Raw genomic sequence first — 19,268 nt, forward strand, 5'->3', positions numbered from 1 at the left:
GTGCTGTTTGAATGAATGCTTACGAGCCTGCTGCTACCTACCWCAGCTCAGTCAGACTGCTCTATCAAATCATAGACTTAATTATAACATAATAACACACAGAAATACGAGCCTTAGGTCATTAATATGGTGAAATCCGGAAACTATCATTTCGAAAAACWAAAAGTTTATTCTTTCAGTGAAATACAGAACCGTTCCGTATTTTATCTAACGGGTGGCATCCCTAAGTCTAAATATTGCMGTTACATTGCACAACCTTCAATGTTTTGTCATAATTATGTACAATTCTGGCAAATTAATTACTATCTTTGTTAGGAAGAAATGGTCTTCACATAGTTCGCAACGAGCCAGGCAGCCCAAACTGCTGCATATACCCTGACTCTGCTTGCACGGAACGCAAGAGAAGTGACACAATTTCCCTAGTTAAAAGAAATTCATGTTAGCAGGCAATATTAACTAAATATGCAGGTTTTAAAAATATATACTTGTGTATTGATTTTAAAGAAATGCATTGATGTTTCTGGTTAGGTACACATTGGTGCAACGACAGTGCTTTTTTTCGTGAATGCGCTTGTTATTAAATCATCACCCATTTGGCGAAGTAAGCTGTGATTCGATGACAAATTAACAGGCACTGCATCGATTATATGCAACGCAGGACAAGCTAGATAAACTGGTAATATCATCAACCATGTGTAGTTAACTAGTGATTATGTTAAGATTGATTGTTTTTTATAAGATAAGTTTAATGCTAGCTAGCAACTTACCTTGGCTTCTTGCTGCACTCGCATAACAGGTAGTCAGCCTTCCACGCAGTCTTCTCGTGGAGTGCAATGTAACCGGCCACAATCGGTGTCCAAAAATGCCAATTACCGATTGTTATGARAACTTGAAATCGGCCCCAATTAATCGGCCATTCCGATTAATCGGTCGACCTCTAGTCCCTTGTCACAACACAACTGATTGGCTCAAACGCATTAAGGAAAGAAAATCCACAAATTAACTTTTAACAAGGCACACCTGTTAATTGAAATGCATTCCAGGTGACTACCTCATGAATTGTGCAAAGCTGTCATCAAGGCAAAGGTTATTTTGAAGAATCTCTAATATAAATATATTTGATTTGTTTAACACTTTTTTGGTTACTACATGATTCCATATGTTATCTCATAGTTTTGATGTCTTCACTATTATTCTACAATGTAGAAATAAAGTACATTGTACAAGTACTGTACATACATACATACATACATACATACATACATACATACATACATACATACATACATACATACATACATACATACATACATACATACATACATACATGCATGCATACACACTGTCTGCTTGTATATAAATACTCAAATTGACAGCTTCCTGTATGTGTCTAGCTTGTTTAATTGACTACATATAACCTCCGGTGAATTCACCTTACAAGGAGGGTAAATAAGTTGCTTTTAATGCGAAAATAGATTTACACTAGAACAACAAATTGGGGGGAAAAGAGCTTCATATCGATTGACCGTATAACAGAGAAATTGATTTAATGCGCTGCACAGCAGTAGGCTGGTTTGTGCAGCAGTGCTGTCGAGATATATTGTTAAAGCTGTGTTCCTGATGAGCTGTGTTAAAGCATCCATTATTGATGTTGTGTCTGTGGTCTTACTGCAGAACAGAGACCCTTTGGGGACACCACTGTTTTACAGTCGAATAAGTGAGAACTTGCACTGTGTTTGGAAAAGCAATACTGTTGGTTTCCAAAGGCAATACGTCTATAGTACTTTGCTGTCTGAGGGCTACCTTTGTCTGAAACCCACATGGTGTGTTTGTAATGAACACGAGGGGAGACAGAGCTGGTTCCAAGCGCAGGGCACCGCAGGTGTTTATTGCGAAGGACCACAGGAGGAGGCAGGTAGCTGAGTCCAGGGGCAGGCAGAAGGTCATACATAGGGGGTCCAAAAGGGCAAGAGTACAGGCAGGGAAAAGGCTKGTAACATAGTCCGGGAGATCAGGCAATAGGTAGATAACATGAAATCCGATAGGCTAAGATACAGGCAGGGAATAGGAAAAGGTGTCGTTAGTGAGGCAGGTAAATACTATCATACACGGGAGGAGTAAATCACGGGAAAAACAGAGCTCCGAAAGAATTGTGTCACAAAACAAACAATACCTCACAGTGATGGGGTGCAAAGAACTGAATTAAATAGTGTGTGTTAATGACATACAGGTGTGTGAACAGATGATTAGGTTCAGGTGATTGGGATCTGGAGAGTGAGCTGTTCATGTGATCTAGGTGTTGAGAGTGTCAGCTGGAAGTGGGCTGGAAAGTGAGGTGCTTTCAGGAGATCTTACGTGTTTGAGGGTGCTGAGTTGGAAGCAGACAGTTACAGTACTCCCCCCCCCCCCCCTCCCACTGGCCGGCTCTTTTGACGGCCGGAGGAACTGAGCAGGGGGCATGGAGCTGGGCGGTCTGGATGTTTACAGTGGAAAACCAGGATCATGGCTGTTCTTCGCGTCCGTAACCCTCCCAATCCACCAGGTAGTGGATGCGACCACCCATGCGCTTGGAGTCAAGGAGGGCTTGGATGAAATAAGCCGGTGCACCGCTGACGTCAAAAGGAGGGGGTGTGCCGAGGTGCGCCTGTGAAGGAAAAATTATGTATTCACCTTATTTGTTGGATATGTAACAATTATTTACTTAACAAACAGTAAGATATTTCTGTCCTGCTAATGCTGTGTTTTATGATCTCCACTCTTGCACCCTGCAGCTAGTCTGGGTGTTGAGGACATGGGTTCTACTAGAGATAGCTTGAAACTAACATTGATTTATGGTTGTGATAAAAACCTAAAAGCTGCCATTCTATAGACAAGATGTGGTGTGTGTGACTCGAGATAGAGAGAGCCTGGAAGAGTTGAATATTTTTTATTTTTATTTTTATTATTTCACCTTTATTTAACCAGGTAGGCCAGTTGAGAACAAGTTCTTATTTACAACTGCGACCTGGCCAAGATAAAGCAATGCAGTGCGACACAAACAACACAGAGTTACACATGGGGTAAACAAACGTACAGTCAGTAACACAATAGAAAAATCTATATACAGTGTGTGCAAATGTAGTAAGATTAGGGAGGTAAGGCAATAAATAGGTCATAGTGGCGAAATAATTACAATTAGCAATTAAACAATGCCTCATTGTCTCATCTTCCTGGCATCTGGGAAACTAATTAAAAGACCATCCTGTGTAGATAACCAAGGTGGCTTATGGGAAGGTTAGAAAATGACTGACTAAGCAATCAAATCAAAGTATTTGTCACGTGCGCCGAATACAACATGTGTAGACATTACAGTGAAAGGCTTACTTACAGGCTCTAACCAATAGTGCAAAAAAAGGTATTAGGTGAACAATGGGTAGGTAAAGAAATAAAACAACAGTAAAAAGACAGGCTATATACAGTAGTGAGGCTATAAAAGTAGCGAGGCTACATACAGACACCGGTTAGACAGTCTGATTGAGGTAGTATGTACATGTAGATATGGTTAAAGTGACTATGCATACATGATGAACAGAGAGTAGTAGTAGCGTAAAAGAGTGGTTGGCAGGTGGTGGGTGGGACACAATGCAGATAGCCCGGTTAGCCAATGTGCGGGAGCACTGGTTGGTCAGCCCAATTGAGGTAAACATGTACATGAATGTATAGATAAAGTGACTATGCATATATGATAAACAGAGAGCAGCAGCAGCATAAAAAAGAGGGTTTCGGGGGGGGGGGGGGYKGAKACACAATGCAAATAGTCCGGGTAGCCATTTGATTACCTGTTCAGGAGTTTTATGGCTTGGGGGTAAAAACTGTTGAGAAACCTTTTTGTCCTAGACTTGGCACTCCGGTACCACTTGCCATGTGGTAGAAGAGAGAACAGTCTATGACTGGGGTGGCTGGGGACTTTGACAATTGTTAGGGCCTTCCGCTGACACCGCCTGGTGTAGAGGTCCTGGATGGCAGGCAGCTTAGTGATGTACTGGGCCGTACGCACTACCCTCTGTAGTATCTTGCGGTCAGAGGCCGAGCAATTGCCGTACCAGGCAGTGATGCAACCAGTCAGGGTGCTCTCGATGTTGCAGCTGTAGAACCTTTTGAGGATCTCAGGACTCATGTCAAATCTTTTTAGTTTCCTGAGGGGGAATAGGCTTTGTCGTGCCCTCTTCACGACTGTCTTGGTGTGTTTGGACCATTCTAGTTTGTTGTTGATGTGGACACCAAGGAACTTGAAGCTCTCAACCTGCTCCACTACAGCCCTGTCGATGAGAATGGGGGCGTGCTCGGTCCTCCTTTTCCTGTAGTCCACAATCATCTCGCTGAGCTGTAGTCAATGAATAGCATTCTCAATCTTGGCATCAGCTATATAAAAACTGTGCATCGTCTGTAAAGGCTAGACTCTCAGCCTAACAGTCAGTCAAGACTGGTGGGCTGACGGTCTCATTATTGCAATAATTAATCAATATTAAATAAAGATGATTATTTAAAGAAATGTCTCTCTCAGTACTGAATTTCCACGACACACCACAGGAGGATGGAGAGGGCTGTACCTCACAGGCTTGAGAAGGGACACATGGAAGGATGAGGAGATCCGGTAATGGCGGTGAAACTGGAGACAGTAGGTGACAGGATTGATGCGGTGTGTTATTATGAAGTGACCAATGAACTGGGGACTGAACTTATTACAGGGGTCACAAAGCCGGATGTCCTAGGTAGAGAGCCACAACGTTGCCCAGGGTGGAAGAGTGGAGTAGGTCGGCGACGCCGGTCAGCGAAACGTTTCTGGGAGAGGGACGCTTGATGGATGTGCTGATGTGCGGTCTTCCAAACCTGCTCGCTCCGTCGAAACCACTCATCGACGGCAGGCACAGTTCCAGGCTCTGTCTCCCATGGGAACACGGGGGGTTAGTATCCGAGGACACACTGAAAAGGAGTGAGATGGAGTGAGGAATGCACCAGGGAGTTCTGTGCGTATTCGGCCCAGGCTAGATAGCGACTCCACTCGTGTGGTTGGTGGGTGCAGTGTTGGCGAAGGTACTTCCCTATTTCCTGATTCAGGCATTCCGTCTGCCCGTTGGTTTGGGGATGGTATCCGGAGGATAGGCTGATGGAGACCCCCAGTCGGTCGCAGAAGGTTCACCACACCCTGGAGATGAACTGGGGTCCCTGATCCGAAAGTATGTCTTCCGGGATCCCATACAGACGAAACCTGTTGGAACATGRACTCGGCCATTTCCATGGTATTAGGTAGATGCGAAAGGGGGATGAGTCGGCACATCTTGGAGAACCGGTCCACTACAACTAAAATAGTCGTGAAGCCCGAAGAGTCCGACAGATCTGTGAGGAAATCCATGTCGATGTGGGACCATGATCTGTGTGGTGTAGGTAAAGGTTCAAGCTTACCGGTAGTCAGTTGGCGAGGGCTTTTTGCCCATGCACAGACGGGACAGGAAAGAATGTAATCTTGGACGTCTGCTGTTAGGGATGACCACCAGAACTTGTTTGTCAGTAGCTCCATGGTCCGGGTGATTCCGGGATGGCCAGAACTCAGCGAGGTATGGCACCACTGCATTAGTTGGGGTCTGACGGACGCAGGAACGTAGGTCTTACCTGCAGGGGTGTCGGGAGGTGCTGGGTCATGGCGTAGTGCCTCTTGGACGGCTGATTGGATTTCCCACTGTATGGGTCCCACAACACAAGACGGAGGCAGGATGGGCTCGGGAGCTGGGTTAGAGGAAGGGGAGTCAAAGAGAAGGGATAAGGAATCAGCCTTCACATTTTTCTTACCAGGCAGATAGGTGATGTTGAATTGGGTCAAGAAGGGTGCCCAGCGAGCCTGTCTGGGGTTGAGCCTCTTAGCACTTCTTAATTACTCCAAATTGCGGTGGTCGCCTTATAACCAGTGACGCCACTCTTCGATAGCCAGCTTAATGGCGAGGAACTCTGGTTCRCGACATCATAATTCCTCTCAGCGGGTGACATTTTCTTGGAAAAGAAGCCACATGGGTGTAATTTGGGAGGTGTCCCGATCCGCTGAGAGAGAACCGCTCCCARGCCGACCTCGGATGCATCCACCTCCAGAACAAAAGGAAGGGTAGGATCTGGCTGCCTAAGGATGGGTGCAGAGGTGAAGAGGCGTTTCAAGGTATAAAATGCAGTAAGGGCGGTGTCGGTCCATTGGTAAACCATTGGACTGTCTGACATGAAGAACATGTTCTTGTGCAGATCGGGAAAAAAACAGGATATCATCAAGGTACACGAACACAAACCCGTTTTGCATGTCCTGAAGCACATCATTGACCAAAGCCTGGAAAACAGCGGGTCCAAATGGCATGATCTGGTACTCATAATGTCCACTGGCTGTGTTGAAGGCTGTCTTCCACTCATCCCCCTTGCGTATCCGAACCAGGTGGTAGGCATTTCGAAGGTCCAACTTGGAAAGTATGGTGGCCCCCTGGAGAGGTTCAAACACCAAGGAGAGGTAGGGGGTAACGATTCTTGACAGTAATGTCATTAAGTCCCCGGTAGTCAATGCACGAACGCAGGGTCTTGTCCTTCTCCTCCACAAAGAAAAACCCTGCACCGGCAGTAGATGCAGACGGACGGATGGCCCCAGTGGCCAGAGACTCCTCAATGTACTCCTCCATAGCTTTTGTATCTGGTCCAGACAGAGAATACAATCGACCCCGAGGTGGTGTAGCACGTACCTTACTGAACACTTCCAGTAGGTCATGGTATTCTGTGGGGATAGCAGAGACATCCACAGTCTTGAGGAAGGCTGTGCTGCTTGAAGGCAGTGGGAATGGCAAAATGGGCTCCAACCCAGGATGGAGCTTGTGGTCCAATCAATCATCGGATTGTGCTTTTGAAGCCAGGAAAATCCCCAAATAACCGGAACATGGGGAGATGCAATGAGGAAGAGCTGTATTGTCTCACTGTGGTTACCAGAAACTAGTCATTGAATGGGCACAGTACTATGGGTGACTTCCCCTATAGAGCGGCCGTCCAGTGCCCTAGCATCCATGGGTACAGAGATAGGGAATACCAAGCTCCGATGCTATCGTGGCATCCATAAAACCTTCATCAGCCCCAGAGTCACTGAGCACTCAGAGACTTAGATTGGTTTCCCCACAGCACAAGAGCAAAAAGCGGTGTGCAGGTGATGGGAATTAGGGAACTCCCAGTCTGACTTATCATAGTACTGGTACCCACTAGAGACAAGGGTTTCATAATAGGGCAGGTACAGTTGAAGTCGGAAGTTTACATACACCTTAGCCAAATACATTTAAACTCAGTTTTTCACAATTTCTAACATTTAATCCTAGTAAAAATGTCCTGTCTTATGTCAGTTGGGATCACCACTTTATTTTAAGAATGTGAAATGTCATAATAATAGTAGAGAGAATTATWTATTTAATCTTTTATTTCTTTCATCACATTCCCAGTGGGTCAGGAGTTTACATACACTCAATTAGTATTTGGCAGCATTGCCTTTAAATTGTTTAACTTGGGTCAAATGTTTCAGGGAGCCTTCCACAAGCTTCCCACAATAAGTTGGGTGAATTGTGGCCCATTCCTCCTGACAGAGCTGGTGTAACTGAGTCAGATTTGTAGACCTCCTTGCTCGCACACGCTTTTTCAGTTCTGCCCACAAATGTTCTATAGGATTGAGGTCAGGGCTTTGTGATGGCCACTCCAATACCTTGACTTTGTTGTCCTTAAGCCATTTTGCCACAACTTTGGAAGTATGATTGGGGTCATTGTTCATTTGGAAGACCCATTTGCGACCAAGCTTTAACGTCCTGACTGATGTCTTGAGATGTTGCTTCAATATACCCACATAACTTTCCCACCTCATGATGCCATCTATTTTGTGAAGTGCACTAGTCCCTCCTGCAACAAAGCACCCCCACTACACGCTGCCACCCCAGTGCTTCACGGTTGGGATGGTGTTCTTTGGCTTGCAAGCCTCCCCCTATTTCCTTCAAACATAACGATGGTCATTATGTACAAACAGTTCTATTTTTGTTTCATCAGACCAGAGGACATTTCTACAAAAAGTACAATCTTTGTTCCCATGTGCAGTTGCAAACCGTAGTCTGGCTTTTTTTATGGCAGTTTTGGAGCAGTGGCTTCTTCCTTGCTGTGCGGCCTAGATACTTTTGTATCTGTTTCCTCCAGCATCTTCACAAGGTCCTTTGCTGTTGTTCTGGGATTGATTTGCACTTTTCGCACCAAAGTATGTTCATCTCCAGGAGACAGAACACATCTCCTTCCTGAGCGGTATGACGGCTGGTGGATCCCATGGTGTTTATACTTACGTGGTATTGTTTGTACAGATCAACGTGGTACCTTCATCTGTTGGAAATTGCTCCCAAAGATGAACCAGACTTGTGGAGGTCTACATTTTTTTCTGAGGCTGATTTCTTTGGATTTTCCCATGATGTCAAGCAAAAAGGCACTGAGTTTGAAGGTAGGCCTTGAACTACATCCACAGGTACACCTCCAATTGACTCAAATTATGTCAATTAGCCAATCAGAAGTTTCTAAAGCCATGACATCATTTTCTGGAATTTTCCAAGCTGTTTAAAGGCACAGTCAACTTAGTGTGTGTAATCTTCTGATCCACTGGAATTGTGATACAGTGAAATAATCTGTCTGTAAACAATTGTTGGAAAAATTACTTGTGTCATGCGCAAAGTAGGTGTCCTAACCAACTTGCCAAAACTATAGTTTGTTAACAAGAAATTTGTGGAGTGGTTGAAAAACGAGTTTTAATGACTCCAACCTAAGTGTATGTAAACCTCCGACTTCAACTGTAGCTATAAAATGTCCTGCCCCTCCACAGTACAGACAACAGTTATTATTCATCCTTCGTGAGCGTTCCCCAACTGATAACCTAGCTCTTCCCAACTGCGTAGACTCAGGAGTATCCAACTCAAACGTCGTAGATTCCTGAGAGGGCTCAGGTGGCTTCGAATCCTCTCGGAAGAGCTMCCTTCCGGATTCCCTTGGAGGTGAATACGCCATAGCGGGTGCACGAGTGTGCCCGAGACCAGACCTCCTCTCACTCTTGCGTTCATTTAGGCGTCCATTAATTTTAATGGTAAGGGCAATAAGGGAGTCGAGATCCATCGGCAATTCCTGAGCAGCTAGCTCATCCTTTACCTCCTCAGATAATCCGTGCAAAAACGTATCGAAAAGAGACTCCGGATTCCAGGCACTCTCGGTGGCCAACGTGCGAAAATCAACCGCGTAGTCTGCCACGCTATGGGAGTTTTTCAAGCAGTTTGCTGTCCGCCTTTCTCCCAGAAACTCAAATACCTTTCTCACTTCTGCTATGATTTCCTCCAGATGACCACAAATGGCAGATTGTAGCTCCCAAACTGCCGTAGCCCAGGAGAGCGCCCTTCCCAACATTAGTGTAATAATATACGCTATCTTCGATCTGTCTGAAGGAAATAAAAATAATCAAGCACTGAGTCAGAAAACCCCGGCAGGTACCAGGATTCCCCGAATATCGCACCGGAGGTTGTAAGCGGGGTTCTCGGGGAGCCGGGATAGGCTGTACAAACTCACCATAGATGGGGGGAAAATTACTGGGTGATTGGGGTTTTTCAGAGGTGGCAGGTAGCCTCTGAGCTAACTCCCTGATTTGCTCCATAATAGCCTTTAACCCATGGTTGTGGCGTTCCGTCAAGAACCTGAGCCCTTCCAAAAGGCCCTGTACCAACTCCCCATGTCTCCTAATGGTGACTCCTTGCAAGTAGACAGCGTGGCGGAGCTGGTCCAAGTCTGCTGGGTCTGTCATGGCCAGTTCGTACTATCAAGACACAAGGCGAGACCCAGATGCAGACACATGAGGCAGATGGTTGGAGTCTTACAATGTTTAATAATCCAAAGGGGTAGGCTTAAGAATGGTCGTGGACAGGCAAAAAGGTCAAAACCAGATCAGAGTCCAGGAGGTACAGAGTAGCAGACAGGCTCGTGGTCAAGGCAGGCGGGTACAGTCCAGAAACAGGCAAGGGTCAAAACCGGGTGGACTAGAAAAAGGAGAATAGTAAAAGGAGTACGAGAAAAACAATATGGTTGACTTGACTAAACATACAAGACGAACTGGCGCAGAAAGACAGGAAACACAGGGATAAATACACTGGGGAAAATAAGCAACACCTGGAGGGGGTGGAGACAATCACAGGAACAGGTGAAACAGATCAGGGCGTGACACCCACAGGGCTGTGACCCAATCCATAGCTTTGCCTGTGAGTAGGGAGATGACCACCCTGTCTATGTCAGAGGTGAAGTCAGCGGGGTGCTGGTCTATGTACAGGTTACACTGCATGAGAATTCCTTGACATTTCCCTGGGGAGACGTCGTATTTATTAGGCATGGATATGGGGGAGGTGTACAAGAGGAGGCTGTGGTACCTGATATCGATGAAGCAGGAATGGACTGGCGAAGGAGGTCGCAGAGTTCATCGATTCGTTACTCCTGTCAGGCTAGACGTAGCTGCAGCTCCGCTGAATCCATCTGTCGTTTTTTTTCTGGTGAGGTATTCTGCAATGAACAAGAGGGGAGACAGAGAGCTGGTTTTAAGCGCAGGGCACAGCAGGTGTTTATTGCAAAGGACCACAGGAGGAGGCAGGTAGTTGAGTCCAGGGACAGGCAGAAGGTCATACACAGYGAGTTCAAAAGGGCAAGAGTACAGGCAGGGAAAAGGCTAGTAACATAGTCCGGAAGATCAGGCAATAGGTAGATAACAGGAAATCCGATAGGCTAAGGTACAGGCAGGCAAAAGGCATCGTTAGTGAGGCAGGTAAATACTATAATAAATGTGAGGAGTAAATCGCAGGAAAATCAGAGCTCCGAAAGAATTGTGTCACAAAACAAACAATACCTCACAGTGATGGGGTGTAAAGAACTGAACTAAATAGTGTGTGATAATGACATACGGGTGTGTGAACAGGTGATTAGAATTAATGTGATTGGGATCTGAAGAGTGAGCTGCGTTCATGTGATCTAGATGTTTGAGAGTGTGAGCTAGAAAGTGGGCTGGAAAGTGAGCTGCTTTCAGGGGATCTACGTGTTTGAGGGTGTGAGTTGGAAGCAGACGTTACAGTGTTTTTAAAAAAAATGATGCGTGTAATAGTGTTATATTTAATGTGATTTTTTTTTTTTAACCACTGTAGATCAGTTTGGTTCACTCAAGTGACTTACAACCTTTACATAAATGGGACATTTAGTGTTTAATGAATTCAAGGTCATGTAAACAATAGAGCAACACATTTTACTTGAGGTGGCCTGAAGCTAATTCATGAAACAATCACATGTTCAAAAGACTGTTTAACATTTCATGTCTGATAATAATGTTATGTCATTCTCCATAATCTCATGGTTGACTGCCGCCACGACCAGTGAAGTAAGGGGTTATGTAATTCTCATTATACATTAATATACATTCTCTCAGTCAGGTCACCTCAGGTCAAGTGTCTACTTAACAGAGACCAGATGGACATCAGTATCCCACTACTCATACCCACTCAGTTCAAATCACTTCCATTGATTATATCACTAATCACTGCTATTGATCTTTTAACAGGCAACAGCTTGAACCAGAATGTGTTGCACAGTGCCGTCCCTGAGCCCCAACGCTATGACACCACGGTACCTTTCCTGCTGGAAGGGCCGGAGCGCAAACCACTCAGCCAGCTCACGTCCAGGGTAAATATTCATAAAGCGGCCTTTTAGCGGCCCTGGTTAATTTTTTAAATTTTTAATTGTATTTTTATTTAACTAGGCAAGTCAGTTAAGAAGAAATTCTTATTTTCAATGCCGGGCTAGGAACATTGGGTTAACTGCCTTGTTCAGGGGCAGAACGACAGATTAATGTTAATACGCTGCTCATAACTCAGCGAACCATAGATGTTAGCCTGCCTGCCGAACTGCCTCTGGTCTCTTCTGTTGTTTCAGTCATGAGCCCATAATAAATCACCATCTCTGTTTATCCTCAGCTGATTCCCCTTTGTGGTTGTTACTGAAAGCTCACTCCCCACGGTGTTAAATGGCCCCTCTGTTGTTTGTTTCGTATGAGCTAAGCCCAGAGGCTCCACACACTATGAAATTATTCCCTCAACTTGCCAGCTTCCTATACTCTACAAATAAGCAGTGCACGAAAGCAACATTTTGAAATGGTTTGGGGGATAGGAGAAAACTAGACTGTCTGGTGTTGTAACAAAGTCAGGTAGCAACCGGATTTGAAACCGTCTAACCATTGTGCTAAAATGTATTGGACCGATGAGCTTAGTTGTGGATGGCTAGCAAATGCACCCTAACACTTGTCATCCTTGATATACCAGAACTGTAAGCACAGTAAGACATAATAGAGGTTCTTTCTATGAACCATGTGTCATTTTTTCTATATATTTTTTATTTGAACCTTTATTTAACTAGGCAAGTCAGTTAAGAACAAATTCTTATTTACAATGACGACCTAGGAACAGTGGATTAACTGCCTTGTTCAGGGGCAGAACGACAGATTTGACCTTGCCAGCTCGGGGATTCGATCCACCAATGTTTCGGTTACTGGCCCAACGCTCTAACCACTAGGCTATCTGCCGCCCCATGCCTGAAATCGATTCAGTTATTAAAACCAGGTAAATCAGCACATTTTATCTCTGCTATTACATGGGGTCATTGAGCAAATTGAGCACATTCTGCAATTGAGTCTGTGGTTATAGGGTAGCTTCAGATGGAGAAACCCAATTCGTTCAGCCCACTAGGACTTAGTGAGAGAAATTAATGTTTGAAATCCAGGATCCCCCACTGCACCACAATGATACCATTCCAGTCAAGGAAAACAAGGGAGTGTTGAGGAGTACTCCCAGAATATTTAAAACAGCCATTTCTTTCCAAGAGTTATACCTCAGATTATACCTGAGTGGATAGGTTTTTCCTAGCTGGAGGAAATACTATGTTAGTCTTTCAACTCCACACTCTCTCAACTTCCTCAATGCTGAGCTTGCGCTTTACTTTGATGACATGGGGAGGGTATTAGTAAAACAACAACATCTCTGAAATGAGAAGGAGTCATGAGTGCTGACAAAGTAATGCATCAGAATGTGTTATAACTTTGTCTGGAACTAGGAAGAGATTCTAGTTATTTAGTTAGGACAGAATTTAGGTGAAAGTTCATTTGATTTTATTAGAGAGATATTCCAATGTCATGACACTACATAATCAATTGAGTTTGACAACAATGTCCAGTTGTATTGTTCAGGAGCCAGCTGTTATGGCCATGTTGACCATTCCAAAATATTCTTCAGTTTTATTATTATTTTATCAGCAATGATACCCAACTCATTTTTCCCTCGCCTGTTATTTTTATTGAGCTGTTTCCGGTGCCACTAGAAGTAGCAAGCCAATATCACAGTCATCCTGAGTCAGGACAGTGGGGTGATGACCACAAATGGACCCACCATGGACCTACTGTCAAACCCACTGGGTTTCTGGCAGAGAAACAGCCCTAACCTGAACAGAGCCCAGCAGACCCTGAGCCAAGTCTCATCTGTCTTAGTATCATCTGACTGGGACAAATGTTCTCTCTGTCTGTCTATCTTTATCTCTGCCTGTCTCCATGGTCCCTGCATATCTGTGTCTATCTCTGTGAAATCCGCGGTGTTTCCACCGACTAAGTCAAGATGCAATCAAAATGCCTACCTGCTTGTCTGTGTACCTGCTTCTACATGTGTAGTAAAATAGTTATAATGACAACATGGACAAAAAATCCATACAGATTTTTCATTGCAGGAGGTTTTCCATCCCTACAGTTAAATAAAGTTTGTGTGTGTGTGTGTGTGTGTGTGTGTGTGTGTGTGTGTGTGTGGTTGTGTGTGTGTGGGTGCTGTGTGTGTGTGTGTGTACACAGTATCTGATAGCCTCTCATAAACTGTGCAACAGACCGAGATCCCCAGCCTTTTCCCATGGGCCAGTTTGGTCATAAATCATGAGTGCTGAAAAGGCGGGAGTTCTGGGGAAATTAGTGTCAGTCAGCACTGAAATATGCAGACAATCCTCAAAAATGTTGTTCTTGCACTCAAGGAAAAACACTGCTTGCTCTGCAAAAACAGATTTTTGTTTTTGCTGTTGATTTCTGACTAACATAAACCTGACATGGATTATTGCTATAGACCTAAGGGGTAATGTTTTATTTACTCTTCAACATTAGATCGTTTTTTTTTCATTACTGTTGATCTCTTGGAAATTATGAACTGTACTAACAGAAGAGTCTATGACCGGGTCATCCTGGGATGGACCATTAGTAATGGGGAGGCGTTGATATGTGCTCATCAAAAACTCAGCTGGTTAGAGTCCAGATCTTTTTCCTGGTCAGGTCACGTAGTGAGCAGAACAGGGTCCTATTCATGACAACCATCAATGCCAGGGATCTGGGAACTGGAATCCCTCTTCCTAGCCCATTACCAGCATGCCCTCCTACTTCCTGTCTAGTATGTAAGCCCTGCTGGGTGTCCCGTCCCCTCACCTTTCGTGTCCTGTGTTTGTGTTCTAGAGTTATCCTGCCTCACTGAGGCTGGTGGTGGAGGCGGAAGGTGAACAACTGGTCCTGGCACTACAAAAAAACAAGTAAGTCATCATCCTATCTTCGGCTGCACATCCCACATCCGACCTACATCATTACAGGCATCTAGTCCTTAAAGGACTATGATATAAACCAACAGTGGATGTTGGTTTATATCATGAATGGTTGTTTGAATTTGGAAAGTTTCAAGCGCATCTACATATGGAGTAAACAATGATCAGATGTGTTGCACTTCAGCTAGCATATGCTGTGCCCATGGCTCTAGTACGAGCTATGGCTAAAGCTTCTACAGTATGAGGGCTGATACAGTTTCATGAAGGGGAAAAAAAGATTTCACAGAACAAATGTCTAGGCTCTTTTATGGTTTAGTCTCTCTGAAGAGTTGAAAGAGGATAGCTGATAAAGAATGACTCGAAGGGATTTTTTATATCTCCCCTTTCCCTTTCTCTCATCACCTTCTTCTCTTCCAGGTTGTGGAATTTACCAGGCATGAGAACTGGGAATCCTGTGGAGTTGTGTGTATTTGTGAGATTTACWGAATATACAGTATACACAGTTTATATATACAGTACAAGCTAAGCACTTCTAAGCACTTGGGCCAGGTATCGTTTTTATCTCAATATCAAGTCATTTCTGGYTAATTGTATTCAATTAGAATGCTTCTCAGCTAGGAACAATTTCTCAAGCAAGAATTTTGCTAGGACTGTCTGGGTGTGAAATGACTGGGGAGGGGAAAACGGAAAATCGCTGTTATTGGCAGCGAGTTTTGAAACTCTCTTTCTTTCCTCTATTAACTGATTTACCACCTGGTGATGTCATCAGGCAGGCCAAAACTCCATCCCACCAAAACAGGCTGAGATTTCAGGCGGTCTTTTCAAACAGCTCTTACACTAAAAGGGCATTATCATAATTGTCATTATTCCAACCTCATCGTCTGGAAATATACTGAACAAAAATATAAACGCAACATGCAACAATTTCAAAGATTCAGTTCATAACTGGAAATCAGTCAATTGATAAAAATTCAATAAACCCTAATCTATGGATTTCACATGAGTGGACAGTGCCACAGCCATGGGTGGGCCTGGGAAGGCATAGTCCCAGCCAATCAGAAAGAGTTTTCCCCACAAAGGAGCTTTAATAGAGACAGAAATACACCTCAGAAATACACCCCCCCCCCTCCTCATCGACAGACGATCCCGCAGATGAAGAAGCGGGATGTGGAGGTCCTGGGTTGGCGTGGTTACACGTGGTCTGCGATTGTGAAGCCGGTTGGCCAAATTCTCTAAAATGACGTTGGTAGAGAAATTAACATTCAATTATCTGGCAACAGCTCTGTTGGACATTCCTGCTGTCAGCATGCCAATTGCATGCTCCCTCAAAACTTGAGACGTCTGTGACGTGTTGTGTGACAAAACTGCACATTTTAATGTGGCCTTTTATTGTCCCCAGCACAAGTTGCACCTGTGTAATGATCATGCTGTTTAATCAGCTTGTTTATATGCCACACCTGTCAGATGGATGGCAAAGGAGAAATGCTTACTAACAGGGATGTAAACAAATTTGTGCCCAAAACATAAGATAAATAAGCTTTTTGTGCATGTGGAACATTTCTGTGATCTTTTATTTAAGATCATGAAACATTTAACCAACACTTTACGTGTTGCGTTTATATTCTTGTTCAGTATATATATATATAAAACACAGGAAATCATGCACCTTACTGCACCACCCACTACAAACATCAATGATCTGGTTTTCCTCTCACTTCTACTGCCCAAATTCATCTATGTCCCTGACAAAATTTCCACCACCCTATTCCTAATAATAATAAATCCCACCCTGCTAACCCACCCACACCACTAACCCCAATGACCCGTGCATCAGCTTTGTGAGATAATTCGGCTGGTAGCTTCCATTCCCTTCCGTATGTTCCGCCTGTCCCCCTCCCTGCATTCCTTCAGATCTGTACACTGATATCTGTTACATGTCTGTGCCCAGACACAGGTGGGGTGTGACCTCTGTGTGTGCACTGTGTGCACTGTGTGCACTGTGCAGGGTCGTACTGTGGTGGCTCGTGCCTTCTCTGTGGGATCAGGTGGTAGGAAGAAGATCTGAGTTAGAGACAACACAGAGTAATAGAATTTGCTCTCTTAGTTTGTTCTGTGTAATAGCACAATATTTTCTGTCTGTACGGTTTTATTACATTGAATTTAAGAGGCACTAAATAGCGTTCAGTGATCAGTATGGAGGTTCTGTTATTCTAAGAAATTATTTTCACCCATGAATTAGCTGCACTGTAGACAGAGATCTAAGCAGTAAGTACTCTGATGTTTATAGAGATTCTGTATGTAGGTTTTATTGGCTTTCAGTAAGAGTGCGTTTGTACGTAAGTAAAGGACCTAACAGCACAAACATCATGGCCTCTAAGATTACCTGCACCCCACCTCCTGAGCCCCCAACTCAGACTCCTCCTCCCCTCAGCAACTTCACATCCACTGCCGTGCAGTCAATCATCTTTAAAATGAAGGGCACCACTTGCACCCTTGTACCTATCCCTACATCCCTACTCAAAACCTGCTCATATAGCCTGCTTCAGTTTGTCACCACCCTCATCAACAAGTCCCTGCTGACTGGGGAGGTATCATCACTCTTCAAAATAATTTCAGTCACCCCCTTACTGAAGATACCCAACCTTGAGCAGGACATTCTATCCAACTACACTGCTATCTAGAACCTAAAAAGGGTTTCCGGCTGTCCCCATAGGAGAACCCTTTGAAGAACCCTTTTGTTCCAGGTAGAAACCTTTTGTACCCTTTCCACAGAGGGTTCTACTTGGAACCGAAGAGGATTCTCCTATGGGGACAGGCCCATCTACAACCTCTCCTTTCTATCAAAAGTACTGGTGAAAGTGGTTGCAAATCAGATTCAATCCCTTCTGTCTTCCAATCAGCTGTATGCAGTTTTCCAGTCTTGCTTCCGGCCCATGCACAACACTGAACCAGCTCTGGTGAAAGTTACAGACGATTTACTAATGACTGCAGATTGTAGATCACCTAGCCTCCTCCTTCTCCTCTTCAATCTTATTGCTGGTTTTGATACCGTTGACCACAACATCCTCCTGCGGCGTCTCAGAGAGCACACTGCAGTCACTGGAACTGCTCTGAACTGGTTCTCCTCCTACCTTTCCAATAGGAAGCAATGCATCACTACATCACAATTGGACAGTCCAGATCGGAGGAGTCTACAGTCACATGTGGTGTCCCACAGGTACTGTATATATTAACACCAAACCGGACACCATCTCAGCCCTAGCAAAATCTGGCAGCTGCCTAGATGACATCAGGGCATGGATGAAAGATAACTTCTTCCAGCTGAACAGCAGCAAGACTGAGGCTATGCTTATTGGGACACTCAAGCAGGTCACCAGTGCTGGAAACATCTGCCCTACAATTGACAGTCAAGCCATCCATCTGTTCTGTCATCTCCAACCTGGGAGTCAAGTTTGATCCTTCTCTGTCCTTTGATGCCCATATAAAACATATCTGCAAAACTTAAGGCTCAAACCATCGCTCTGCCAGACAGATGCAAAGAAACTTGTCCACGTGTTCATCTTTCCTCGGATCAACTACGACAACGCTCTGTTCGGGGCCTTCCAGCCAAATAACTTCAGAGGCTACAACTTCTCCAGAATAGTTCTGCCAGAGTCCTGACCAGGACCAAGAAGTCAGCCCACATCACACCCATCCTTGCTGAACTCCATTGGCTACAGGTCAACTATAGGATTGACTTTAAAATCCTCCTCCTAGTGTTTAAAGCTTTACATGGATTGAGTCCCACCTACATCAGCGACCTCATTTTTATCAATGAGCCACCTCAAGCTCTCCGCTCCAGCAACTCACTACTGCTTCAAGTCCCCAAGACATGTATACCGTACTATGGGGGATTGAGCCTTCTGCTGCCTATGGAATGCTCTCCRTGACCATCTGAGAGCATCTCCATCAATTGGAACTTTTTAAAACGGACTTTAAAACACATTGACAGATTATCTTTCTTATAGTCCTAATCTGGAAAGTTATTTTAGAACCTAGCCTACTATTGCTATTTCCTGCCTTGATTTGAAATGTATGATGTTTTTATTGTATTTATTTTATTATTATCATTTATATTTGCCTATGAAGAACTTTGAGGTAATGCTGTAATGAAAAGCGCTTTACAAATTTAAATGTTTCATTATTATTATAATTATTTTATTATTCGAGGATTACTGTAAGTGGTGGTCTTTTACAGGGTTCTGCTGACTCCATAAAGTTTCTTAATTTGGCCTTCCTCCAGAGGACACCTGGTCCAGGGCCAATTTGTAAAGATCTAGGGCTACCCAAAGTAAACCGAATACCAAATCTAATTAATAAACCAATATGTAAACGACCGGCTCGATTCTGTCTTATGTAGCAACATTTTTAATTGTGTAGAGACTCAGAGCTAGAAAATTGTATATCAAACACTACAGTTGAGGAACAATGGGAAAGKAATTCTGCTTTAAAAGTTGATAATCTTGTAACCTCATTTTTTTTTTTTAAATGGCCCATGAATGTTTTGGTACACCTACCGGAGAGCTCTGCTTTGTCGACAC

General features: G+C 44.2%; 1 protein-coding gene across 1 annotated transcript in view; it reads left to right on the forward strand.

Annotated features, from left to right (window-relative positions):
* adam12b (ADAM metallopeptidase domain 12b) overlaps window positions 1-19,268 on the forward strand; it is a 137,656-nt gene that overhangs the window by 18,832 nt on the left and 99,556 nt on the right. The window contains 2 exon segments of the mRNA XM_024008856.2: window positions 11,639-11,760; window positions 14,606-14,679. Coding sequence (XP_023864624.1) covers window positions 11,639-11,760; window positions 14,606-14,679 — 196 coding nt within the window.

Source organism: Salvelinus sp. IW2-2015, linkage group LG18, assembly GCF_002910315.2.
Source record: "Salvelinus sp. IW2-2015 linkage group LG18, ASM291031v2, whole genome shotgun sequence".
NCBI lineage: Eukaryota > Metazoa > Chordata > Actinopteri > Salmoniformes > Salmonidae > Salvelinus > Salvelinus sp. IW2-2015.